We start from the raw sequence: 26419 nt of genomic DNA on the forward strand, positions 1-26419 counted from the left end.
GGCTGTGGGAATCCAGCAACATAACCATTATGCCATCTGCTGGTCCCAATACCAATTTTTGATAAAGGATAGGAAAAGAGATGGACGATTAATAAAATGAAAACAGGGACTCAAACAGATACTTGTTCACCCATTTTATAGCAGCATTCTTCCCAGTAGCCAAAAGGTGAAAACAATTTAGTATTTATCAACTGATGAATGTATAAATGAGATTTTTTATATATATATATATAAAACTATTTATATATAGACATATTATTCAGTCATAAAAAGGAATGAAGTTCTGATACTTGCTACAACATGGCTGGACCCTGAGAACATTATAAGTAAAATAAACCAGACCCCAAAGAACAAATATTATATGATTCTACTTATATGAAATATCTAGAACAGGTGAATTTATAAAAATAGAAAGTATTACAAAGTAGAGGTTGACAGAGCCTGGTGGCACAGTGGGTGGATAGAGAGTTATTGCTAGAATGTTTATTTCTGTTTAGGGTGATGAAAAATTCTGGTAACAGATAGTGACCATAGTTCTAGAACAATCTGAATGTACTTAATACCACTGAATTGCACACTTAAAAATGGTTAAAATGGTGGGCCAGCAGGTGGTGTGGTGATTGGGGCACTAGGCTCTCACATGGCTGATCATGGTTCAAGACCCAGACCTGATGGCTTGCTTTCTCTCTCGTTTTCTGTCTCGGTCTCTGTCTCTCCCTGGTCAAATTAAAATAAATAAATAAATAAATAAATAATTCTTAAGAAAATGGTTACAACACAAGCCAAAAATGGGTTTGAGGATACCCTTCTCAGAAGGTTATGAGGATCCCAGGAGGTAGCAAGTGGAAAGCACTGACTAGAGTTGCTTGCACAAGGCAAGTGCTATGTTTATTATTAATATTAGCTTTATCATATGTTCACTCTTTTGTTCCTGGTGCCTGTACATTAAACATTAACCTCTCAACCATGATTCCAGGTAGGAACTGTACTTTTTACAAAGGTCACTGAATTGTGGGAGTATTTCCAAGAGGACCATCAATATACCATGATTTTGTGAAAACACAAGTCATCGGTACTACTATAGCTCAAAGTATGAAAACTGTTTCTTCCTCCTTGGGACGAGGTGTCATCATTGTTTCAAATGGTGGCAATTGTTTGATAGGCTCTAATTTTCTCATGGTTTCATCATTTCCCCTTTTCAGAAGACGACTAAAAGGATATGAATCTAAACTCCTCCCGTGACTGGATGCAAGTCAGGTGCTGAATTAGTAAACGCATGTTAGCATTTGAAAGATGCTGAGAAATAGGTTTATAGCTAAGTAAGTTTGAGCATACGATAGTTTTCTAGTGGCAGCAGAACCTAGAGTTATCCATATTCATCAATTACCTAGGTCCTGAATGGAAAGTTCTGCTTACATTTTCAGGTGTCATTCACAAAATACCCACGTGTTTGGCATATTAAGAGATGGGTCAAATTTTTACGTGATTTTAACAGTTTTAAAAAGTAACTTGAAATAATAGGGAGAAAAGTCTAAAGGAGATAAAGATATTTAAGGAAGAATAACCAACAGACTTTACTAATTCAAGATACCAAATGATGGATCTGGTGTGACCTGGCAGGATGACCTCTCTGGGATTCCTGATAGCTCACACTTAGCCACTGTAAACTTTGCTGCCTTTATTAATATATTTATTATTTATTATTATCACACTGCCTCTAGAAATGTACATAAAATTTGAAATGGCACAAGGCTCTGGGAAAAATTATTTTTTATTGTACTTAAGGCCCTTTTATTTCTCTACAGTAGGAGAATCAATAGGCTCTACTATCTTTTTTAAAGAGCCTGAAAAGATTGTGAAAGATCTAAATGAGAGCATAAAAATGGGACAGAAAAGTTAAACATTACCTCTATTATCACAATTCAACAGCAAGAGGTTATGTATATACAGTCAATCAATTAAAACTCCCAAGGTAGTCATTTCATAGAAATCCTCCCATGAATACTTTGATGAGTTTAACAACCCTCTCGAAGTAACATTTTCAAAGGTCAGTACACACTGTCCACAGCCTCTCCACAATGGCTTGCTCTTTTTACATATGAGTTCAAGAAGAGGAGGGTGGGACTGACTGTTCACCACTTCTCAGTACCGTACAGGGAGAAACAAAACATAAAACCATAGTTGGCCAAAAAACCAAAACAGAACTTTTCTGATAGAACTACCAGTTGCTGAAAATGGGTTACTGAGGGAGACTTAGAATCTGTACATATTTGTAGAGAGTAAAACAGAGAGAGAGAGATATAGAGCCCTCCAGTACCATTCTTCCTATTGTCTTAATTCTCTGCTTACTCTGCAGTCTGACTTGGCACACATCCTTTGACCTTTGGCCTACATTCCCACAAACAGTTACCAATTTATAAGCAGTTACAGTTCTCCCTCTAATGTGTGTGAGATATTCAAAACCAAATGAAACTTTTTAAAAATTTGCCAGAGGGCATATGTGCTTGCCAGAGAGAGAGAGACAATGAAGGAGAGGGAGCAAGCACCCCAGTGGGGTATGGTCATGCCACAGTCCCTTCTCTAGTTCTCCATCCTGTTGAGATTTGGGACATGCACACATTCATCTCTGGCATGTTTTTCAAGCCACCAGGGCCAGGATCTGCACTGTGTAGTTAGCCATATGGGATCTGGCTCCCTTAATTACCAGGTTGGCCCTCAAACTTCCTAAACTTGCACTTTTATTTGTGTAAATCATCAACCCTTTATAAAAATCAGTAGTGGGTTCAGGGTCAGCTGTTTCAGTGGCTTCCTTTCTGTCATCGAAGCCTTCCTCCCCTTCAAACAGTTGAATGTACAGTGTGGGTATCCTATCAGGATCTTTTCAATCAATGCCATCCCCAGCTCTTTGCTGGTGTCTCAGGCTGCTTCTCTCTGTGGTCTGTGCCTTTAATAACCTACTGCATTTCTGCCCCTGCCCTTATGAGAGAGAACCGCCTTCAGTCTGACTTGGCATACCTTCCTTGATCTTTGGTCTCTATCTATTTAGACACAAGGCTAAAGTTCATATTTTCTTTTTTTTCTGTCAAATCTGTTTTCAGATCCAGGACTCTTTTCTAAATGTCTGGATCTCTACATTGAAGTACTGTAAAGAGCTTAAAAAAAAAATCTCAAGAGTAAGTCACAGGGAACAGCTTCTAATACAAAGGTCCCATGTTTGCTCAAGGTTCTTCGGTATCTTTAATAAGCCTCCCTTTTGGTTCGCCCTCCTTTCTTGTCCCCCCCCCCTTTTTTTTTTTTGAGAGTTTTTTGCTAAAGGGCACAAGCACTCACCGGAAAACAGAGAAACACAGAGAGACAGAAAGCGAGAAATCACAACCCCAGTGGGGATGGCCATGCTGCAATCCCTTCTCCTCCATTCTCCTCTCAGGATCTTGGGCACACACGCACATGTGCCCAGCGTGACTGGGTCCGAAACTCGAACCACGGTTGACTACATGAGAGTCCAGTGACATAGCCATTACTGCTGGTCCCAAAGTTGCTCATCTTTAACTAAAAAATTTCCATCATCTAAATAATCAGTTCCCTAACATGTTATCCTTCAAGCGTATTCCTAAGGATAAATCTTAGACAAGATTTAAGAGCTCAAATAAATTTTTAAAAATTATCTATTTAATTAAATTTATTGTTATAGTTATTATTTAATTTGCATTTGAGTTTACCAGAGACAGAGAAAGTGAGAATGCAAGCTGCCAGGTCTAGGACTTGAACCACAGTCAGCCATGTGCGAGTACAGCTAGTACCTTAACCACCATGCTACCTGCTGGCCCCACAGATAATTTTATCTTTTTTTTCCTTTAATTATTTAATTGGGACCAGCAGTTGGCATAATGGCTATGTCACTGGACTCCCATGTAATCAACTGTGGTTCAAATCCCAGACCCGGTGGCTTAAACTCACGCTGGGTGCATGTGAGTGCATGCCCAAGACCCCGAGAGGAGAATGGAAGAGAAGGGATTGTGGCGTGGCCATCCCCCACTGGAGGGGTGATTTCTCACTTTCTGTCTGTCTTTCTGTCGAACACAGTGCCCTGTAGCAAAAAAATCCTCTCCCCCCAAAAATATTTAATTATTTAAATCCATTTGTTATTATTATTATTTTAAATTTGACCAGACACAGGGAGAGAGAGAAAGGGAAAGTGAGAAAGCAAACCACCAGGTCCAGGACTTGAACCATGGTCAGCCATGTGGGTATCCAGCGCCTTCAACCATACCACCTGCTGGTTCCCCCCTGCCCCAAATCATTTTCTTAAAAGAACATTTCTTAGTTGCCTTTGTGTATAGACTGATTCTGTGCTTACTTTGGTAATTCCATTGGGTGCTAGAGTTTAGTAACAGCCTAATGACAAATAAAATGATATTTAAACTCTGCCTAAAACCTGAGAAGAAGAGATTATAAAAGTTCAGTCCTTTGTGCATATATAGTTAAGTTATTCATACGATAACGGTTCATGTTTACCTAAGGAAAACATTTAGGAATGTAACGTCTTGATGACCTCCCTTGATAGCATATAACTAATATTTTGTGAATAAAACAAAGGTTAAATCTAAATTTTCAATTTTTCTTACAGTTTTAGACTAGAACTTTATAAAATCAATGAATATTTTAAGCTCACCTGGATTGTTCGTATAAAGGCCACTGTTACCCGTTCTTCAAATTCATTCAGGGGAGTATAAAGGTTTAAAATTTTGACGATCTGTTGGAATAGAAAAAAAAATTAGCACAGAGTTAAATGAACAGAAGACTTTTTAACTTTAAAGAGTATGTGACATTGGAACAAGAATATAATCTACTTTTTTGTTTGTTTTTGCTATAGTGCTTGTTGGAGAGAGACAAGAAGAGGGAAAGTGAGAAGCTGCACCACACTGCGATCCCTTCTCCTCCATTCTCCTGGGATTTGAGGCACACACACATAAGCATCCAGCATGACTTTCAAGCCTCCAGGTTTGGAACTCAAACCATAGCCATGCAGGAGTCCAGTACCTTAACTAACATGCCATCTGCTGGCCCAGAGTATAATCTTTAGAGAAGACCCATAACAGATGGAGCTTAACTGATGTTTATACTAGGAGTCTCCAACAGCAAACTAGAGGCCATAGTTTTGCCTGGTAGGTCTGTGACCTTTTATTGCATTCAAGTTTCCTGTATACCTACCTGCCCCTCTCCCTATGCTTGGTGGCTTGTAGATCATGAGGCATTTAGAAAGTGCTGCCTCAAATCCTCAGCCTCTTATCTACTAGTAATTTAAAGGTTCCTTCAAGAGAGTATGGGGGACCTCACCTTAGGTGAAAAAAGTTTTGTTCAATTACAGGTAACTACTCTTTCACCCTCATCCCTCCTGTAAAGAGAGTTTACAAATAAAATTTTCTTATTTGAACAACAGCTAATCTTTCCTTCATTCAATTGTTTGGCAGAAATATCCTGCCCACATGTAATGCCAGCTGCATTCTAAAAGTAAACTTTATGAAAATACATAACTTACGTGTACATAGACACATGAAGACACACATACATATATGTGCATGTATGTATATACACACACATTGCCAGAGGGCACATGCACTTGCCAGGAAGAGAGAGAGAGAGACAAAGCACCACCTCATTTCTAAATGGTCATGCCACAATCCTTTTCCTCCATTTCTCCATTCCACCAGGATTTGGGGCATGCGGATGCACCTGGCATGTAGATGTACCCCATATGCTTGTCAAGCTCCAGGGGTCAGGATTTGAACCATGCTCAGCCATCTGGGATCCAGCTTCCTTTGCATAACCACTGCATTAGAGGGCCATTCCAATACAATATATTTAAATAAGGGAAATTTGAAAATACTCAGTGCCTTTATAGAAGGAAGGAAGCAGTTCTTAAGAGAGTGATATATCATCTTTTAGTAGTTAGGGGACAAGGTAAAGACAGATATGTTTACTTTGCTGTATTATGAAGTGTTTACTTTGCTATACCGAGTTTGGATTTTGTTGTTTTTTAATAGACTGGTTGGGAAGAAGAAGGCAGCATTTGATTTGAAATGTTTGATTTCCTTGTGTTGGTCTCTGTGGCCCATTTCCAAATGGCTTCCTGATGGAGGGCAAAGTCTCTCTGCATGTGGACTGGATTTTGCTTTTTATAGACTGGTGTTGGTCTGCAGCTGAATCATAGAATATAATTTGGATGTGTTGGGGGAAAAGTTCTTCAGGACTTCATTTAACATAATGTAAATGGAGGCTAAGTGAAAATATGGCCATATTGAAATTATAGTTGTGGGCCAGCCAGTAGTGTGATGGTTAATGTGGCTGGATACCACATGACTGACTGTGTCGTTCTAGTCCTGGACCCAGAGGCTTGAAAAACATGCTGGGCGTGTGTGCATGTGTGTCTAAAATCTTAAAAGAATAAATGGAGAGAAGAGATTGAGGTGTGGCCATCTACCATGGGGGATACTTTCTTGCTTTCTCTCTCTCTGGTGAGCACAAGTGCCCTCTAGCAAATTAAACAAAAAAGAAGGAAGTTATAATTGTAAAGAAAGCAAATTCATGGATGAGTGGATGGTATGGTGGTTAAGGCACTGGACACCCATGTAGCCAACCATGGTTCGAATCCCAGACTTGGTGACTTGAAACTCATGCCAGGCATGTGTATGTGCATGCCCAAGATTCCAAGAGAAGAGTGGAGAAGGGACTGCAGGATGACCATACCCCCAGGGGGTGATTTCTTGCTTTGCATTTCTCTCTCTCCAGTGAGCACACTCACCCCATGGCCACAAAAAAAAAAAAAAAAAAAATATCTTAAAAAAAAAAAAGGCAAATGCATAATGCTGCTAATTTCCAATTTCCAAAAAAGTTTAAATTTCTAGATATAAGCGAAATATTCTAGAATTCATTTTAACAATTAAAAACGTTTTCTGGGCCTGCCTACTATGCCGTGAGAGATGGCAGTCAGGGCACATACATGGTAGGCGGCCTCACAGCCCTCACCTGCAGGCTCCCTACCCACATGTCCTACACCCAGGACCTGTAGCCTAGTGTGCTTGGCTCAGGCCTGGCACCCAGTCCCAGAATAAATGGCGTGCTAAGGGACGATGACTACCAAGGAGATAAAGGCAACCAAGGCAGGGTGCAGTCTGTGCCGCTGCCCCTCAAGGGCACGGACATCAGCCCTTAGCAGGATGAAAGTATGCTGAAGCGCGAGGGTGCTGGCACAGAGATGTCTGTGACTGGGGACAGAGGCTTTGTCTGCTACACTGGCTGGCTATTAGATGGTGCAAAGTGTGACTCCTGCCTGGACTGCAGAGACAAATACTCCTTTGACCTGGGGAAAGGGGATGTCATCAAGGCTTCGCTGTACCAACCATGAAGGTGAGCAAAGTGGCCACATCACCTACAACCCTCCATGGGTCCCCAGCCCCCATGCCATGCTTGTGTTTGAGGTGGAGTTGTTTGAATTCAAGGGAGAGAACCTGTCCAAAGACAAAGATGGTGCAATCATACGAAGGATACAGAATCAGGATGGAGGCTGTGCCAGGCCCAACAAGGGTGCTGTTGTGGAAGTCGCACTGGAAGGGTACAACAAGGATCAGCCGTGTGACTGGAGGGAGCTCCACTTTGAGGTCAGTGAGGGGAGGAGTCTGGAGAAGGCCATTCAGTGCATGGAGAAAAGAGAACATTCCATTGTGTACCTTAAACTCAGCTATGATTTGGGCAGTGTGGATAAGCAAAAGTTCTAGATCCTACCATATGCCAAGCTGAAATAGGAGTTACTCCTCAAGAGTTTTGAGAAGACCAAGGAGTCTCGTCAGATGAGTTCAGAGAAGCCAGAACTGAGCACCATGGTAAAAGAGAAAGTCACTGTGAACTTCAAGGCAGGCAAATACAAACAAGCTTTACTACAGCACAAGACAACTGTCATGGTGGGGATACAAGTCAAGTTTCTACGCTGAGGCACAGCAAAAGACCCAAGTCCCTCAACTTGGCTATGTGTCCTCTGAAATACAGCCCTTCCCATCTGCCAAGAGCCATAACAGGGGCCTAGAGTGGATGGTAATGATGAGAGGGGCCTTTTCTTTTCTTCCTTTTTTTTTTTTTGGAGAGGTTTTTGTTATAGGGCGCGTGCTCTCGCCAGACAGAGAGAGACAGAGACAGAAAGCGAGAAATCACCACCCAGGGGGGATGGTCATGCCGCAATCCCTTCTCCTCCATTCTCCTCTCGGGATCTTGGGCACGCACGCACACGTGCCCAGCGTGAGTTCTAAGCCACCGGGTCCGGGACGCAAACCGCAGTCGACTATGTGGGAATCCAGCGACATAGCCATTACGCTAACTGCTGGTTCCCGAGAGGGGCCTTTTCCACTGTAGAGTCCTACCTGGCCATGAATGGCTTTGACCTGGCATGGGCTGACTTGCAGAAGGTCCTACAGCTCCACCTCACCAGCACATCCACCAGGGCCCAGCTAGCCACATGCCAGTAGCAGATCCTCAAGCAGTGTGCCCAGGAAAAGCCACTCTACACCAACATGTTAAGAGGCTAGCCGAGGAGAAGAACAAGGCCAAGGCATGAGGAGCTCAGGGGACCCTGACACTGACACAGAGACGAAGGTCTAGAAGAGCACTGTGGCAGGGGGGGGGGCCCCCGGGAGATGGAAGCTCAGCCTCTCCCTTGTCCCACTCCTGCGGCTGCCTGATGCCTCTGCTCCCTGCTCTTCTCCACCCTGTTTATTTTGTAAAAACTGAAGACATTTGAGTGAATTGGGAAAAAAAGTTTCAATTTTTTTTTTCCTAAGCTTAATGTTTTGTGGGTTTACCACCTTACTTAAGTGAGCAAGAGAGATCAGACAGGTCCTAGAAAACAGTAACTGTGGCATCTGCTTTCACAGACCACAGTGGTCTTTGCTTCATTCAGGACAATCCCATCAGCTGCAACTTCAGAATTCTGTCATTAGAGATATGTTATGCGAGGATTGGGAGTGCAGTGATAAGAAATAACCAATGGCAAGAACAGACTTGAAGTGGGAACCAGCCTGCTCTGAGCACTATGGCTGGTGGAGGCACGGGCCACCGTACCTGCTGTGTGCTGAGGGAGGTGCAGAGGGAGCAGATGGCCTCTGCGTCTTCACGGGTTTTCTTCTTCAACTGCAGTAGCTGGGCGGCTTGGATCAGGGGCTCCATGGTTTGTACTGCTCCGCTCTGCTGCAGGTTTCTTCCCCGAAGCCACTCCTCGAGTTGACTTATGTTGTACCTTAGCCACAGGTAAAAGGTGAGCTGTGTTAGGCCAGTCCTAATTCACTGAGAGGAGCACATCTGTTGTGTTTTGCAGGCTAGATGCAACTAACGTCATTCTCCTCACCTTTGGTGAGTGAAGAATGAATCAGTGACTGAATGGGTGCTTAACATCAAGCAAAACTGAGTATCTTAAGAACCTATATTAATGGGGGGAAAGTATTACATATATTGAACTAAAACAATTCATATTTAACATTCATAAACATACTGCTTCTGTGTTTTTTCAGGCCTCTAAACTCAGTTTTCTTTCTGATCCATATATACTGTATTTCTAGCCTTTAGAGAATATAAGTGTCTTTAAATTTTGAACTAATTTGTTTACCAAGTCACTGTCTCAGTGTTCCCTGAATTTTACCAACATGCTGAAAGGTGATGGAGTTTAGTCTCTGAACAACAAAGACTACCACGTAGATTTGGATTTCATTGGTAAACAACACAGTCTTGTGCTCTGATCTGAGCTAGCATCAGCAGGGGCCCGCAACCCACACTGCCGTCTTACCTGAGCTGCATGCCTGTGCTCCACGAGCAGACGTCCTTCCGCAGGAGCAGGTTGTTAAGAGTCACCGCGTTGATCATGTAGAAGAGCTGTTTGAATACCTGCAGGATGATCTCGGGGTCCAGGCCCTGGTCGCACAGGACCGTATGAAAGGAATTCATCTGGCGGATGATGGCTTCCAGGCAATATGAGTTATCCCCATCCACCATGCTGGAGGAGCGCTTTCTGTAGCCTGTTGGCTTCACACCAGATAGACCCTGAATGCTCTCATTTTCCAACATGGCTGAAACTGAAAGGGTGGCCTTATTAGAGAAGTTTGTGTGTTCCCCAGAACAGGGCCAGTTTTTGGGCCTCTTAGATCACAGAATACTCTGGCTTTAGCAATACCATCTGGAAGTGTGCAATGTTGACACACTCAGGCACTTAACATTTGGCAAATCATTTCTAATGTGTTAGTCTCTGTATGGAATAAAATAGTTGTGGGCCAGACTGTCACTTAAGTTGATTGGTGATGGGTCAAAGGTAACAGGTACCAGCTCGATTCCATACTGCCTATGCTGAGTCCAAAGTTTGAAAATTGAGCAATGTAGGTATAGTTCTGGCCCCGCCACTGACTATGTAAATATTAGGTTAGTCGGCTTGTCATACTCAGTGAGTCACACTTATATGTGTATTGGGTGCATTCTGTTCAATATTTCTTTTAATCTCTGACAGCCTTGTGAAGTACTACCCACTTTACTGATGAGGTAATGGAAGCACAAAGGTTAAATAACTTGCCTGGGGTCACTCTGCTAGAAAGTGGCAGAGCCAGGATTTGAACCTTTATTTGCCCTTATTTTTAATTGATTGCATGTCCAGTTCTTAAGTGTACTACTTTGAACAAAGTGAGTGTTCAATAAGTATTTATTGCATGTGTGTTCACTACTGTGAACTTTCTTTTTTTTTTCTTTGAGAGGTTTTTGCTATAGGGCGTATGCGCTTGCCAGCCAGACAGACAGAGACAGAGAGAGCAAGGGAGAAATCACCCCCCAGGGGGGATGGCCACGCCGCAATCCCTTCTCCTCCATTCTCCTCTTGGGATCTTGGGCACGCACGCACACGCGCCCGGCGTGAGTTTAAGCCACCAGGTCCAGGACTTGAACCACAGTCGGCTACATGGGAGTCCAGCGACATAGCCATAACGTTAACTGCTGGTCCCAACTTTCTTTTAATGCTGTCTTTTTTCCATGAGAAAATATATAAAGGCAAGAAGACTATGTCCTGTCGTTGTATGTGTATTCTTTTTGAGTTTGTATTTATTAGCTATTAAAATTCATTTGCTTTGGAAAAAAATACAACATACCATAGAAAGAGGAATCAAGGAAAACTCGCCTACCTCTCACTACCCTAGTGTCACGTGTTTTTCTGGGATGGTGGAAGATTTCATAGCTCCTCTTAAGTATAAAGCACACACCTCTTCACCCGCCTGCACTGGGATGGTCTTGGCTTTCTGGAGGCCATAGATAATATGTGGGGGCTTTAAACAGTTCATGGAAAATGTGTATTATGAAAAAACTATCAGTAATGTATTTTTTTTTCTGCACCAAAATAAACTCATACTTTAATTAGGTGTTCACAGACTTTGTGAAGTCCTCTTGTATATCTGGTTCCCTAAAGACCACACGGTCCCCTTGTTCAGATCCCATGAGTGGTGGAGATCTGTCGCCAGCTTACCTATCATAGGCTGCAACACACCCTCGGCGATTTTAATGAGCTGCTGGTAGATCTGGATGGAAAGGTCACTCAGCACCTGACGGTACTCAGTGAGGTCGAAGTTCTTGAGACAGTGCTCATTCTGCTTTGCCGTATTCTGAGTCATGAAGCCCTGCAGAGGGAGAGGTGTGTGTTACTGAGATTCTCTGTTCTGTGGGGTTTGGCACAATTTGGAGGGCTCTGGACACTTCAGTAATCTCTTACTTGTAGGGCCCTCTCTAGGCTTTTCTATAGGATCTTCCACAAAATGTGTCAGTTCTTTCAGTCCTCAGTGATGGCCCTTAAACCTGAAGGAGGTGTAAAACTTACACATAAGTCAAAGCTGGGTAATTAAGGTCTAGTCCAAATCCCTGAGGTGAAGTGATTTCCTTAAGGTATCAAAACTAAGATTAGTACCAGCTCCAGAGCAAGAGGGATTCATGCTTTCTTAACTCTTTGTCCAGAGTTCTCCCCAATATTCCAGCTAATTCTGAAATGTTAAAGGATATGGCCATGACCCAGAGTATGACTGTATAATGAGAAATTTTTAAACAGGTTCTGTCATCAGGTATCAGAATTAGTGGGTGAACTGCAATGATGCCATAGCTACAGCACCATGTCCTCTTAGCTTTCCATATTAACAAGATGAAATAACGTGTAAGTTACAAGAACTGCTAACATCAAATTTTGGACTCATGTGACCAATTCAGGCCAAAGGAAACCAATAGCAGCCAAAAAGATCCCTATTTTCAGTTGGGCAAACACAAGAAAGCCTCTCCTACTATGTCAAATTACAAAGCAATTAGTAACAAAAGATTCATCATTCATTCTTCTTTGTTATTTAGTCTACACAGATCAGGTCTTGCTATGGGGTTCAAGTCTTCTCCCTGAGAATATAAGCATGTATAACAATTTAATGTAATGGAGTTCTTGTTCCTGCCCTAGCTTTATGTAATGACCCATTTAGAACATATATAAAATTTTACATATATATAGATATCTAGATATCTATGTATATATCTCTGTGTGTATGTATATATATGTATGTATGTGTGTCTATGTGAGAGAGAGAGAGAGAGAGAGAGAGAGAGAGAGAGAAAGAGGGGCAGGCCAGCAGATGGCATGGTGGTTAAGGTGCTGGACTCTCACATTGCTGATCACAATTTGAGTTCCAGACCTGGCAGCTTGCTTTCTCACTTTGTCTCTCTCTGGTCAAGTTAAAAAATAATAAGTAAAATTAAATAATTATTTAAAAATATATACATGATTTTGGGGAAAGTGATGAACCTCAATGAAATAACATTAAATGTAGTCATATGCTTAAAGTAACAGTTTGTATATGATAATTACAAGTTATGTAACAGAGGGCACCTGGTTTGAAATGAAAGAAGTTTCTTCAACCTTTAACCCACCCTTTCATAATAAAAGCAAGTGATCAAATAAAGTTCTGATTTTGAGCAAGATACAAAGTCATATTCCCAAGACCATCGGGGATGGCACATCCTTTTATGATCCTAAGGAGTCTGTCAACATTTGTTCTGACATAAAAGGTGAACTAAAGCTTTAAAAACTGTTGCACTAGTTTGGATTACATTATGTGTTGACCTTGGGAAGGGCAGATAGTGAGTTATGTGAAATGAAAGAAAGTCAAAGAGACCTACAGGGATCTGGGAGTAGGCAGGTCTGGAATTCTCACTGGAGAAATTGGAGGGAAAATATGCCACATGTCACTAAGTCATCAGGCTAATTGCAGAGCCTGGAAAAGTTCTTTCAGGCACCAAAGCTGGGACTGGGAGTCCTACATAAAGCTGGGCCCTGGAGCTTGACGGTGGAATATGAAATGATAGGCTTAAGTTGGGCCCCAGGCCAAGAAATTAAATTTGGTGAAAGCATGAAGCTGGGCCTCAAGTCATCGGTTTGTCTGAATGCATTTTTGACTAGGGTGTGCCTCTTCGTCTGAGTTGAAATGGATGGAGTGAACAGCTGGCTTTGGAAAGCGCCTCATACACTGGACAACTGAACTTTCTTCTAGCACCCACTGAAACGGAGTTCTGCTAGTGCTGCTCCAGAAACTTAAGGTCACAAGAGTTTCCCTGCAGAACCCATAGGTTCTGTGACAATGGATGGCTTATTTACCTTGTTTCTCCACCAACTCCGCATACTTGGTTTGCAGGGTTTGGGGCGGGGAGTGAGCTCGCAAGGGTACCTGGAGGCAGATCTCCCATGGCCTGCCCCATTCCAGCTTCTAGCACCAGGTATGGCAAGACATGCCCACCGTCTGAGGTCGCAGAAGGCCCTCCAAAAACCTTGCTGCCCTACCCTTGGGGGACACAAAGCAGGGACGCCTTCTGGGAGCCCATGTTACCACTTACCTCATCCCCACTATACTGCTTCAAACAGTGAAGGAGGCGGCAGGTGTTGGATAACCAGAATGATGTCATTTCAAAGTCATCATTGTGCTTCTGTGAAAAGAAAATTGTGCTTCCGTGAAAAGAAAATTCTTACCTCTTACTGCTGGTAAGAGGTTTGGGGACCAACAGATGGCATAATGGTTATGTGGCTGGACTCCCACAGTCAACCACAGTTTGAATCCTGGACCTGGTGGCTTAAAACTCACCCTGGGTGTGTGTGCCCAAAATCCCAATGGAAGAGAAGGAAGTGCAGCATGGCCATTCCCCCTGCAGGCTGATTTCTCACTTTCTGTCTCTCTATCTCTCTGTCTCTTTGGTGAGTGCATGTGCCCTAGCAAAAATATCTCTAAAAAAAAAAAAAAAGAAGAAGAATTAAGAGGGTCTAATGGCAAAATTCTTACTTAGTACCTTCCACATTTCCTACTCTTACCCAGCATTCCAGAGCGGCCCTGACAATACTCAGGGCACTTGGCCGGCAAAGGGATGAGTCCCAGTGCTGAGTCTGCATTATTGTTTCCCCACTACCAAAGATGGGGCACTGAACCCTTTCCCGGTCTCCAGGTTAGAGCCGTGCATGCAGGGGCACACGTGAAGGACAGGCTGCCTTCCATGGCTGAGAAACACAAAGCTGTGTGACACATGACACAGGTGGGCCTCAACCCCAGCAGTCCTGGGCTCTAGTTTACCTACCTGAGCTAGCTGGCTCTTTTCTGACCAGCGTTATCCAACATGACAGATACTAGGGAACATGACAGTGACGTGGAATATATGGTGTCCCATGTATCTAGAGGTCAGACGTCCAGTGGTTTTAACACTCTTGAAAATGACTATGGACCATAACTAAGTGAAAAAGGCTGCTCAGTAACCCAGAAAGCTATGATACTGTGTCCGTACTAAAATGATGACTCCTTGGTGCTCATATTGTCAGGCGAGCATGATCATTATTTAAATGTCAGAACAATGAGGATGGATAAAATGTGACTGGGTGTGTGTGTGTAGGGAGGGAAGGCATGCTAATTGACCTCATGATTAAGGAGGGCTTCCCTAAGAAAGTGACATTTGCAGTTAGTCCTAGACTAACCTACACTGGCCTAAGACACCTGCTGGGACTCATGAAAGAGATCAAGGCTGGAGAAATGTGTTGGAAAGACACCAGCATATAGATGGTATGTCTGGCATGGTGAGTGGATAAAACTATCTATGGAGCCCATGGTAGGGACGGCAATGCAGCTACCGATGGCATGCAGCTAGAGGTTAAAGGCTGGCTCTGGCATTCTCAGAGCAGGGACCCAGATTGGCTTGTCTCCTGCAAGTGATAGTAAGGAGAACCGGAGAGTCTCTAAGAGCAATGACACCTGGGCTTGGGCCTGCCAAGAGCTAAAATTCCTTCTTACTGAGGGCTCTTCTCCCTCAAAATCTCACCTCCTGCCACCTAGCCCCTACATGGGTAGGCCTCACCTCCCTGTAGATTAGGCTGTCACTGCAGTAGCTGCCACTATAAAGAACCTTTGCCTTCATTCCTGCGCCTCTCTGTGAGCAGCCCTGTCCCGGCCCAGGCTGCCGCACTGCGGAGGAGGTCAATGAATGTCAACAGCGTTCCCTCTGCTACCACCTTGGGGAGGAGGTACATGGACCCTTGGAAAGATGAGAAAGGGCCTGTGTGCCAGCTGAATTCCTGAACCTTCTCCGGGGCGAGGCCTGCCTGCCCTCAGGGGCAGCAGGATATCTCCCTAACGTATCTGGCAGTGAGCAGGCCAGGGCTCCATACGCACTGGGCATCCCTGGAAGCTCAGCATCAGATTTCTGTACCTGAGCACCCTTCTCTTGGAACTGTCAGGCATCCCAGTTACCTAGGAGCTCCTATGCCTGTATCGTGTACCTTCAGAGGGAAGCTTGAGAGAAATTGCTGCTGTAAGCCCAGACACAGAGACTCACGGCGAGGTCCATCATGAACTACCACCTTCTACACAGGCCACTCACCTTTAGGACTTTCTTGATGCCATTGATGGTGGAGGTCAGCAAAGAGTGCACCTTGAGGTCGTCGTTGGTGTAGTCCGCGTGCCTGATGCACATGTAGAGGATGTACGCAGGGAGGCAGGGCACCGTGCCTGACAGCATCTGGGGCTTCAGGTCTACCAGCACAGACAGGAGCAGAGAGCGAGTTAGATTCAGGGGGCCACTGGGCTGTCAGCCTCCTTGTCTTAGGTGGAGATGTTTTCTATACTTCCCTGAAGCACATCTGGAAACAGACCCCTCCCAGAAGGTAGAAGACGGAAAAGCTGCCTGGACATACAACTCCTGCTCCCAGTCAAAAACACCAAACCAACCCACCCACACCCCTAATTGTGTGCTCTGCAATCCTGAAGCAGTCCTCACATGATAAGAGGAAGGGAACTCACGACTTACACACAGATGCCACGGGCCTCCCCCAAGGAGGGGCCTGTGGCAAGAGGCAGGCTGAAGACAAGACCTGTCCCCACCTCCACTTCCAGGGGCAGGGCTCCCCATTCCTTGGCATTGCATTCCATGGTGCAGTGCTGACCTCAGAGGACTTGGTGGTTGCAAGTTTCCACACAGCCAGTGTGGACTGGTTGCAGCATGGTGTTTGCTGGGAGGGCTGCAGCCACCTCTGGCCCATTTGGCTATCAGATCAGGAATGTGTACCTGGCAGCGCCTGCCCAGATGCCTAGTCCAGTAGATCAGGCGGGCCATGACTTTCCACCCGGTGCTACCGCATGGCATGTATCTTGGCAGCCTCTCCTACCCCCCAGGCTGCTCTCTTCTGCACCTCACACCCTTACCCTTGTGCAGAAAAGTTGTGCAGCTATGCTCTGGAAGGATGGAGAAGACGTGGGACTCCCCATTGTTCAACCGAATTAAACTCCATACTCACACTCGAGTACTCAGGTATGAGCCACAGCCTAACTAGTACATGAGTAAACAGAAAACCTAAACATCATCCTGTAACCAATCCAGCCGTTTCTCTATTCACTTCTTAATCTTGTACTTCATTTTTATTTTGCCAGCTGAAAATACTATCCGACCATGATAGTATTTACTCCTGGGCTGCAGGAGTTCCTGAGAACCAGTTCTGGGAGCTGCCCGATTTGTGAATCCTTCTTTGCTCAATTAAGCTCTGCTAAACTGAATTCGTCTGAAGTTTCTTTTAACACTATGAACTGTAGGCTCAGACTCAGCCCTCTGGCCCTCCCTTGATAAAGCACTAAGGGCCAGGGAGAAGCTGTCTAGCTGCTTTTTCTTCCTGAGTATGCCGGGGGAACTAACAACCCAGGCTTAAAGCAATGAGTGGGGTTAGAAGCCCAGAGAAGTGGGAGGCAAGGCCGAGGGTAAAGGCATGGTGACAGACGAGCACAGGACCTGGCACTAGGTCCAGGTGACATCCCCAGCCATTGAGCTTTACTCTTGAGCCGTCTCCAGGCATGGAATGGCAATGAAAGGAAGCCATCTCCCTTTTACCTGCAAGGGGGCAATGCAATGCCCTCAAGTCTTCTGCTGGGGCTGCCCAGGGTTGTCCTGGGCCCTGCAGACAGCACCTCCAGTTGGTATTTGGGTCATACAATCTCCTCGATGCATTCTTCTAGTTAAATGCTAATTCCAGGCTATGATACCCTGGGTACTTGATTAACTTTGGGGCACTTTATAGGTTCAATAGATAGCTATGGGTTGGCGGTGGCTCTGATGAAAATGCCAATAAGATTAAACCAGAAAGATGCAAAGATTTTATAGGCTTCGGCTTCTGACCCATAATTTTGTGCTTCAAGCCTGACCCATGTACAGATCACAAACCTCTTATCCTGCCTGGAAACCTTCTATTGTGATTGAACAAGGTTTTCTGGGGCCTTCCAGCTAAATAGTAGCATGTTGGAGTGGGAGGGCAGGACAGGGACCCTGACTCTACTTCTCTTTCTCCTCCACAGCAACTAGCAAGTGCTAGGTACCTCTCAGGCTACTCAAGTCTTGCCATCCATTTGGAGTCCACAGGAGATGACTTTGCCTGGGGCCACCTGAGCAATGACAGCAAGGAGGAGCCTCCTGTCTGGCACAAGCAATTCTTCCATTCATCTACTTTTGATTATTATTTTAATTAAGAAGCTTTTGCCTTCGGGCATATGTGCTCCCAGGAAGAGAGAGAATGAGAGACAGTGTGAGGGAAAGTGAGAAATCACATCCCCTCGACACCCCCCAGGGAGGATGGCTACATCATAACCCCTTCTCCTTCATTCTCCTCCTGGGATTTTGGGCATGCATAATCCCTCTCCTTCATCCTCCTCTTGGGGTGTTGGCACAGGCCTGCCCAGCATGATTTTCAAGCCCATCTACCTTTCTTATTCAGTCCATTTTATCTAATCTATCTTCCCCCAACCCCATGCTGTGAGCTTAGAGTTTCATTCACCAGTGACTAAAGGTTCCTTCCTTCTGATATCTGAAGAGAGTGTTTGAGTCCTTAAGGAAGTTGAAGATAAACTTATCTCACAATTAACTGTTGGATAATTATAGAGGAAATTAACCTTTATAAAAGAATCCGGGATAAGCAGACTATTACAAACACCCTCATCAGGGACCAGCCTATGGCCTAATGGTTACACCACTGGATTGCAATGTGGCCATCCCCCCTGGGGGTGATTTCTCACTTTGTTTCTCTCTGTCTCTGTAGAGTGCACGTGCTCTATAGCAAAAATTTCTCATAAAACCATCAACAGTGGAAGCAAAATCTGTTCTTGGCTGAAGTCACTCTCCATTCTTCCTGTCCTCCTCCTCAGTAGGCACAATACTCAGGAGGATGGGGCTTGAATAACCTTAGACACAGTTCTCTAAAATAATGTTTACCTCCTATCTGCACTTCAAATACCCTACAAAAGCTTCCCTGAATTCCTCACATTTGAGAAGAGCTTTGCAATTTTTAGCAGAGTATGTTCACCTTCCTTATGCTTCACAGGATGGGGGAGGCAGGCCAGTACCATCATCCCCATTTTACAGATGAGACCACGAAGGCACCACAGAGAAGGGAGTGGGTGGCTCAGGGTTCGGAGGACCAGACTACCGTTTTATTCATGTGCTTCTCTTCCTTCTGGCTCTGCAGGGGGCTGCTAGGCTAGGCTCAGGGCAGGAGGCCAGATGGGGCATCAGATCATAAGGAAAAGAGCTGACATGAATGACAAAGCAGCCCTGGGCTGGTTAGGAAGACCAATCCCAAGAACCCTGTGTGCCAGCCCTCCTCCTAGAACTGTAGAGACAGTGCCCGAGTAGCCAAGGGGAGTGACTCAGAGGGGCAGGAGGCTCCCCTTTAACAGGGAAAATGCTCCTCCCTCGGCAGCTGAGGTGGAAGTAAAACTTTCAGTCTAAGGACCAAGCTAGGAAGGGGGGGTGACCCCAGAGCACACTGAGAGACAGGCAGGCCAGCTGTGACCCAGCCACACCTGAGAAATTGTACATGAACTCAGGGACAGTAAAGACAGACCATGATGATGGGAGCACTGTGGATGCATTACCTTGGTGCTCCTCAGACGGGGAACATATGAACCAGTTGGCATCATTCTGAGGTGCAGCATGGGAGTCTGCATGTTTTTGTTTTTGGCTTTTTGGAGAGGTTTTTACAATAGGGTACGTGCGCTCACCAGAAAGAGAGAGACAGAAAGCGAGAAATCACCCCCACCCCCCCAGGGGGATGGCCATGCTGCAATCTTGGGCATGCACACATGCCCACCTGGTATGAGTTTAAGCCACTGGATCCAGGACTCGAACCGTGGTCGACTACATGGGAGTCTAGCGACATAGTCATTACACCAACTGCTGGTCCTGGGAGTCTGCATGTCTAACAACATCCTTATGCTGCTGAGGTTGCTGGAGCACAGACCTTGCTGTGAGCATATGGTCCTTGATCTGCCGCATTTCATCCTTTGGGGCTTTTTGACTTTAGGATGGTGTCAAAGTGATAGGCGTTCAGTAGAAAATGTGCTTTGATTTTTGAATATTGATCTTTTCCCAGGCTAGCGAGGGGACTCTCTTGTGATGCAGGGCAGAGGCAGCGAGACGTCACATGACAATCTCAAGGGGAAACTACTATTTGGGCCGGCCCACCACACTGGGCTGGGCTGAGCCTGCTGTTTGGCAGGTGAGGTGCATTTGGTAATTTTCAACCTACAAAATTCTGAACTTACAGTGGATGTACTAGGGTATTCCCCACTGTAAGAGAGGAACACCTGTATTAACTAATTCTCATAAGGCCATACAACCCCCTTGCTCGGGTAATGTGCGAGGAAGCTGGATTGTGGCCTGAAAGCTAGGAAGGAGAGGGGCACATCTGAACAGAGATGGTGCTCGCATGGGCCTTATCACACAGCACTTGTAAACTGTACTGTTCTACATCCACACAGAAAGGCCCACCCTCTACCAGCAACCAGCAGTGTGTCCTGGGGAAGCTCCTGACCGAGCTGCAGTTCCCTCCAGAGTGAAGGAAGGATTGAACAGTGCCTAACTAAACCATGTCTGAGGATTAACTGGGGCACAAGGGTCCTGTGCTTGGCAGAGCAGCTGACTGCAGAAAGTGCTCTGAAGCACGAGCCACTACTGTCACCAAAGCGCAGCTGCCTATACAGAGTTCTGCCAAGGAGGGCGGGCTGTGGCCGCTGCAGGGAAGGTGTGAGTGCAGGCAGGGCACCCTGGCTCCCTCTCCCATCTCTGCTCACTGCAGGTGGGGCCCAGAGGCCTCCTTTCCCTGAGCTTATCTCAGTCTGTGGATGATTGGGAAAGAATTTTCATCTGAGTAAGCAGTGTTATGAGGGGTAGCAGCTTGAGATGGGTGTGAGGGGAAGGATGAGGGTGGGGTGGGGGCTATGCTGGCACAGGGGCAAATGGAGGACGGAGGGCGGGACTGTGCTACAGCTGGAAGCCGGGACCGAGAGTGGGTTATGTTGGGGATGGAAATGGGTAGGGGTGCCCCGTGGATCCTGACCTGTCACCAGGTTCCGGATGAGGAGGGCCTCGTCCTCCTTGTGGTACTCCAGCATGCCCTGGAAGTCCTTCTCTTTCCGCTGAACTGTGACTTGCCTGGTAAGTTCATGACGCCTCCTCTCGCTCTGGGCCAGTGCTTGGGCAGCTGAGGAGGAAAGAGAGGACAGGAAGCATGAATGGAGACCTCTAGCTGAAGGCTGTGGGTACAGGACATCTCTGTCAGAAGATTAGACCAGGCATTTAGGTCTTCTGAGCTCCCACGGTGTCTGTTCCTGAGCCTGAGCTATCCTCTAGGAGAGAGCCAAGAGGCTCAACACCTGACATTGGGGTCCACTCCACACAAGAGGAGGCGCAACACGAAGGTAGGCTTTGTGGCAGAGAAAACGTGAAGACTGAGGCGGGGGCCTGTCCAGACCATCCGGCTAGGCGGCTGCTCCTTTCCCCTGCCGACTCGTAAGAAAAGAGGGCACCATCTTTCCGGGAGGATGCTGCACGCCTGGCCAGGCCAGCCCTCCTAGGGTCATGTGTGTCACCAGAGTGGCCATCAGCACACAGCTGCAGAAAAACCTCAGAGCGGGAGGCAAGGCCTATGGCCTGCCTGTGGCCCGCCTGTGGCCCATGGGTAGTGGGGCAAATTTAGGCCGGGGAGAGTAAGAAACTGTCCCCAGCACCCAATGCAGATTTGGGAACCTGCTAAATGCAGTGTTTGCAGCCACACGAGGTAATTACTTGGGAGGAGTTTCTGTGGTAAGGTGGAGTGGAGAGGCCTGTCAGCACTCGCTCAAGCCTTCCTTCGCCGGGCACCGTGGGGGAGGAGCAGTGGGCAGCCACAGCATTATTGCCAAGCCCTGTCCTAGGCATGGTGACAGAGATGATGGGCCCCAACCTCATCTTGGCCCATCTCGCTAAGGAGACCGGTCTGCATGTTACACGGAAACCCACGTCATGACGCAGCTCAGCCCAGTGCCAAGCAAGCAGGGTGCCCCGTGGGTGCTGCTGGCGGCTAGAAGTGGAAAACTCATCACAGGAGGTGGGGAGGAGAGGATCAGGAGCGAAGGAACTGACCCATCAATGCCCTAGGCCCCTGTTCACACAAGTGTCCGACAAACAGGACAGGTGACCCCCAGGGGTGGGCGTGTGGTCTGTATATATACTCCAACTGGCTGGAGGGATGCTCCATGTGGGGGTGCAGATGCTTGGAAAGGAGGGCCAGGCAGCAGCCAAGGTTTCATTTGCAGCCAATGAGGAAGGAATGGAGGATGGGACAGTGCTAGAGCGGAGGCAGGGTCTGGGAAGCTGCTCAGTCATCAGGTCACAGGATAGAGTGAGGGCAGATGCAGGGAACTAGAGGAGAGGGAGCCACAGAGACTGAATGGGACAGACCCTGACAGGTTCGGTCTAGAGCAGCAGGTGGACAGAAGGTGACCAGACAACATGACACCTGTGAGCGGGGCTGTGTCCAACAGGCATTTGGTATCCAGACAGCTTGAGAGGAGACTCGAGTCCTGGAGGCGTGGCTCTCAAGCTGAGGGTAGAGGGATGAGGAGCGGTACCAGGTGATGAGGGAACCGAGAGAGGGTTCCAAGCAGGGTAGAATGTGCAGTGACATGACTGGATTCTCAGCAGGGAGTCAGAAGGGAGAACATTTTGGGTGTTTCTGGTCCTGCCTGAGCTCTGTGGGCTGGATTCTAGGCTGGACATTTAACTGATGCCCCACAGCGTGGACAGCGCCCTGTGGTTCAGGATCTTGGGTTACACAGCTTCTTTTACATCAGAAAGGCTTGCTTTCTAACTTTCAACCCTCTAGGGGCAGGGACCACAGGGCTGCTTTCTCAGTTCCCCATTTCTTCAGCCCCAGAGCCCTGACCAGAATAAGCTGCCCACTCGGGGTCTGAGTCCGCCATCGCCTAGACCGGGCACAGCCCCAGAAGTCGGTGAGTGGAAAGACTGTGTACAGGGCAGGCCGCTCCCATCCTGCGGGCGTGGCCAGGCCCACATCCGCGTCACTCAGCGCTCTCACTCTCACGCACGCTACCTTCTAGGTCCTGGACTTTCTTCATGTAAATCTTCAGTTGTTTCTTGAGCTTCCTCTCATTCTTTTCCAGCTTTTCTACCAGCTCTTTAAGGTCCTGGAAACAGAAAGCAGCACCGTGAGAACAGGCTTGAGCCCCGCCCTGGGCGGTGGAGTGAAATCATTGCTGGCTTGGAGGAAGCGCAAGGGTTCGGCCTGGCCTGTGGGCAACTGTCTGAGGAACCCTAGCTCAGGGACCTGGCCAGGAGGACTGCCACTCCCTGCTCTGGAACCTATGGAGTGGGGAATGAGTCAGAGTCTACTCTCAATACCCACAGGGCAAGCTCCTCCCAGGCCAGGCTTTCTGGCGCTTGTTGAATCCCAAGGCTCCTCAAGCCAAGCCTCCTCAGGTTGCCATGCCAACCTCCCAGGAGAGACACTCAGTCTGGGTAACCCCTGGAAGAAATGGACAGACAGGTGGAGGTGAGCACTTTGCTGGAAAGGTCAGGGGCCCTGTGAGATTACCTAGGGCCCAGGAGAGTGGCCATGGCCCCTTTGTCCCTGCCTGAGTCTGGCAACTGTTGCCACTGGGGCAAACTGGCCCACTGGGACCTACAATAGCAAGCTACTGTGGAGAGGACTGTGCCGTCCTTAAGGTCACCCTTTCCCAGCTGAGCAGTGGTCCTCTGTGACCAGGCAGGCAGGGGAGAAGAGGAGCCCCTGCCCCATCGCCATCAGAGCCCAGCCTCGGCGATGAGAGAGTGGCGAGGAAGACAATGAACACTCCATCTTGGACCCACTGAGACCATCCTCCGGGGTGCTAATTTTTAAGGGTGCCCTAAAGACCAGAATGTGCCAAAAGCTCAACCCGGAGTTACGGCCATCACACACTACAAACCTGGCTACAAATTACAGATGTTGTCAGGGACTTCATATATTTACCTGGGTAACTTTTTTTAAACGTCCCCAAATTAAGAGGCCTCTAAAAATCCAGCCCAAATGACAGGAGAGACAGGACAGAGAAAATCTGAGCTCACGGGCCTGTAAGTGGACTCTGATGACTGGGTTGGGAGGAAGGACCTGGGTGTCTTGAGAAACTTGCAGTAGTATTCTCTGCAGGCACATAAAGTCTCCTGTGAGTCCTCACCCCTACTGACTCCATCTCACCCTCAGGCATCTCTCCTGAGCTGTGCCAAAAAACACAAAAGGCCCCGTGACTCCTCAATCCAGTGCCTACGCTGTCGCCCCAGCCTGCCTGTGTGCTCACGGTTCCCCTCCCATATCCAACTGCGCTGAACCTTGGCTATGGCTCCTGCTCTTGCAAAGGATAAACCAATGCTGGGAGCCATGTGACTTGGCCAACCCAGGGAATGAGGGTCCTAGAGCTGGTCCCAATGAGCCAGGCCCAGGACCCTGCTGCTCCAGCTGATATCAGGTCCCAGGTCCTCCCCCCCACACACACACACACCAGTGACATCACCAAATCTGGGAGACAAACTATGCTTCCTGCATCTCTGCCACCCTAGTCTCAAAGACTGCTACACCCTGGGAAGGCAGACAATAAACGCCCCAACGCCTGCATTCAACTCATTAACCACCACAGGCTTCAAAAGGAAGGATGAATCCGGCAACCAGGCTTCAGCTTCTGCTCTGTCTTCAGGAACTCTGCTGTCTCATCAGCTCCTGGGGAAAGGACCCAGGAAGTACAACACCCCACTGGAACCTCAAACAGAGGAGGACACTTTGGATCCATGCCAGTGATGGTGGCTTTGCACTGCTGAGCTCCTGTGTGTTGTCTGCCAGCTCTTTAGACAAACGCTCCTTCTCACAGAGCCCAGAAGGCTGCATTTCTTTCTTATGTATTTATTTTGAGATTTTTTTCTATAGGGTGTGTGCACTCGCCAGAAAGACAGAAAATAGGAAATAATTCCCCAAGGGGTATGGCCATACCACAATCCCTTCTCCTCCATTCTCTTCTCAGGATTTTGGGCTATATGCACATGCACCTTGAGTGAGTTTCAAGCTACTGGGTCCAGGACTCAAACTGTGGCTGATTATGTGGGAGTCCAGCAATGTAACTGCCACGCCATCTGCTGGTACCTCTTTTTTATTTTTTTAATATAATTTTAAAAAAATTTTCCTAGAAGTCACTTTCTCTCTCTCTCTCTTTTTTTTTTTTAAAAAATTATCCTAGAAGTCACTTCCTCTCTCTCTCTCTTTTTTTTTTTAAAGGGTTTTGCCACAGGGGGTATGTGCTCACTGGGACAGAGAAAAACAGGGAAAGTGAGAAATTACCCCTTAGGGTGGATGGCCATGCCACAATCCCTTCTCCTTTCTCCTCTAGGGATTTTGGACATGAACTTAGCATTCTTTTCTTTCTTTTCTTTTCTTTAAAGAGAGATTTTTGCTATAGGGCATATGCAGTCACCAGTGAGATAGAGACAGAGAGACAGAAAGCAAGAAATCACCTCCCAGGAGGGAAGGCCATACCACAATCCCTTCTCCTCCATCCTCGACTTGGGATTTTAGGCACACATGCACAGCCAGTGTGAATTTTAAGCTGCCGGGTCCAGAACTCGAACTGTGGTTGACTCTGTGGAAGTCCAGTGACATGACCATTACACCATCTGCTGGTCTTGGGCCCCATCGTTTTCAAGTTCTCAGGTCCAGGCTCAAACTGCAGTCAGTCATGTGGGAGTCCAGCACCTTAACTTCCATATCACCTGCTGGTCCCAGCTGCATTTCTTAACGCTCTAAGGGGAATTACAGAAAGCTGTGCTTCTCTAACTTGTGATACATTGGATCCACCTGAGACTCCTCAAAGCTTGAGAGGAGCAACTTTAGGACAAGTGAAAGGAAATGCAATGCTGGCCACAGCGCCTGATACACTTAGGGAGCTACTAAGGCCCAAAGTGAGAGAGGCTAAAATTACAGGTAGCGTCCAGAGAGTCCAACCCAAAAGGGATCCTGAAAACTGAAAGATGAGTGTATCTCAAGATATCTCTAAAGTTCTCCAGTCATTGCCAGGAAGGACAATCGCATGCTCCCCTCCAGAGCCCTATGACAATGATGATGGCCTCAGCCCCTCTAGCCAGGAGCCACTTCCCCTGAATTCCTGTGCACTCGCTTCTGTTGTGGGTGCATGTGTACACACATCCTCCACCCTGTCAGATGTCCCTGCTCCACTGGGATGGCACAGAGTGGGCAAGAGAGCATACATCACTGACAGCCCCTGAAGCTGCTGCAGCTGGCTCCGCCTATGGATCCCAGCCTCTGCCTGGGCACACAGGCAGACCATGCTCTAAAAGCCGCCTCTGATCAGGCTGCACACCAGGGCCCTTCTCCTCACCCTCTTGCTCACCATCCCAGTGACACAGGTCCCCAGACATGCTCTAGGACCCACTACCTTAGCAGAGGGATCAACTGTGTCATCTTCTTTTGCCCCAGGGGTCTCTCCCGGTGGGACTACCC

The 26419-nt window shown here is 46.9% G+C and overlaps 1 protein-coding gene and 1 pseudogene across 2 annotated transcripts in view; one reads left to right on the forward strand and one right to left on the reverse strand.

Annotated features, from left to right (window-relative positions):
* Window positions 1–26419, reverse strand: part of MYO5B (myosin VB) — a 275873-nt gene that overhangs the window by 4523 nt on the left and 244931 nt on the right. For both annotated transcript variants that reach the window (XM_006144449.3, XM_006144451.3), the window contains 8 exons: window positions 22973–23066; window positions 20939–21082; window positions 15946–16097; window positions 13927–14016; window positions 11537–11687; window positions 9827–10112; window positions 9109–9283; window positions 4673–4753 (listed from right to left, as the gene is read on the reverse strand). In XM_006144449.3, coding sequence (XP_006144511.1) covers window positions 4673–4753; window positions 9109–9283; window positions 9827–10112; window positions 11537–11687; window positions 13927–14016; window positions 15946–16097; window positions 20939–21082; window positions 22973–23066 — 1173 coding nt within the window. The remainder of the gene's footprint in view (window positions 1–4672; window positions 4754–9108; window positions 9284–9826; window positions 10113–11536; window positions 11688–13926; window positions 14017–15945; window positions 16098–20938; window positions 21083–22972; window positions 23067–26419) is intronic.
* Window positions 6880–8649, forward strand: LOC102478521 (peptidyl-prolyl cis-trans isomerase FKBP4 pseudogene; annotated as a pseudogene).

Source organism: Tupaia chinensis, unplaced genomic scaffold (genome assembly GCF_000334495.1).
Source record: "Tupaia chinensis unplaced genomic scaffold, TupChi_1.0 Scaffold000119_2, whole genome shotgun sequence".
Classification (NCBI taxonomy): domain Eukaryota; kingdom Metazoa; phylum Chordata; class Mammalia; order Scandentia; family Tupaiidae; genus Tupaia; species Tupaia belangeri.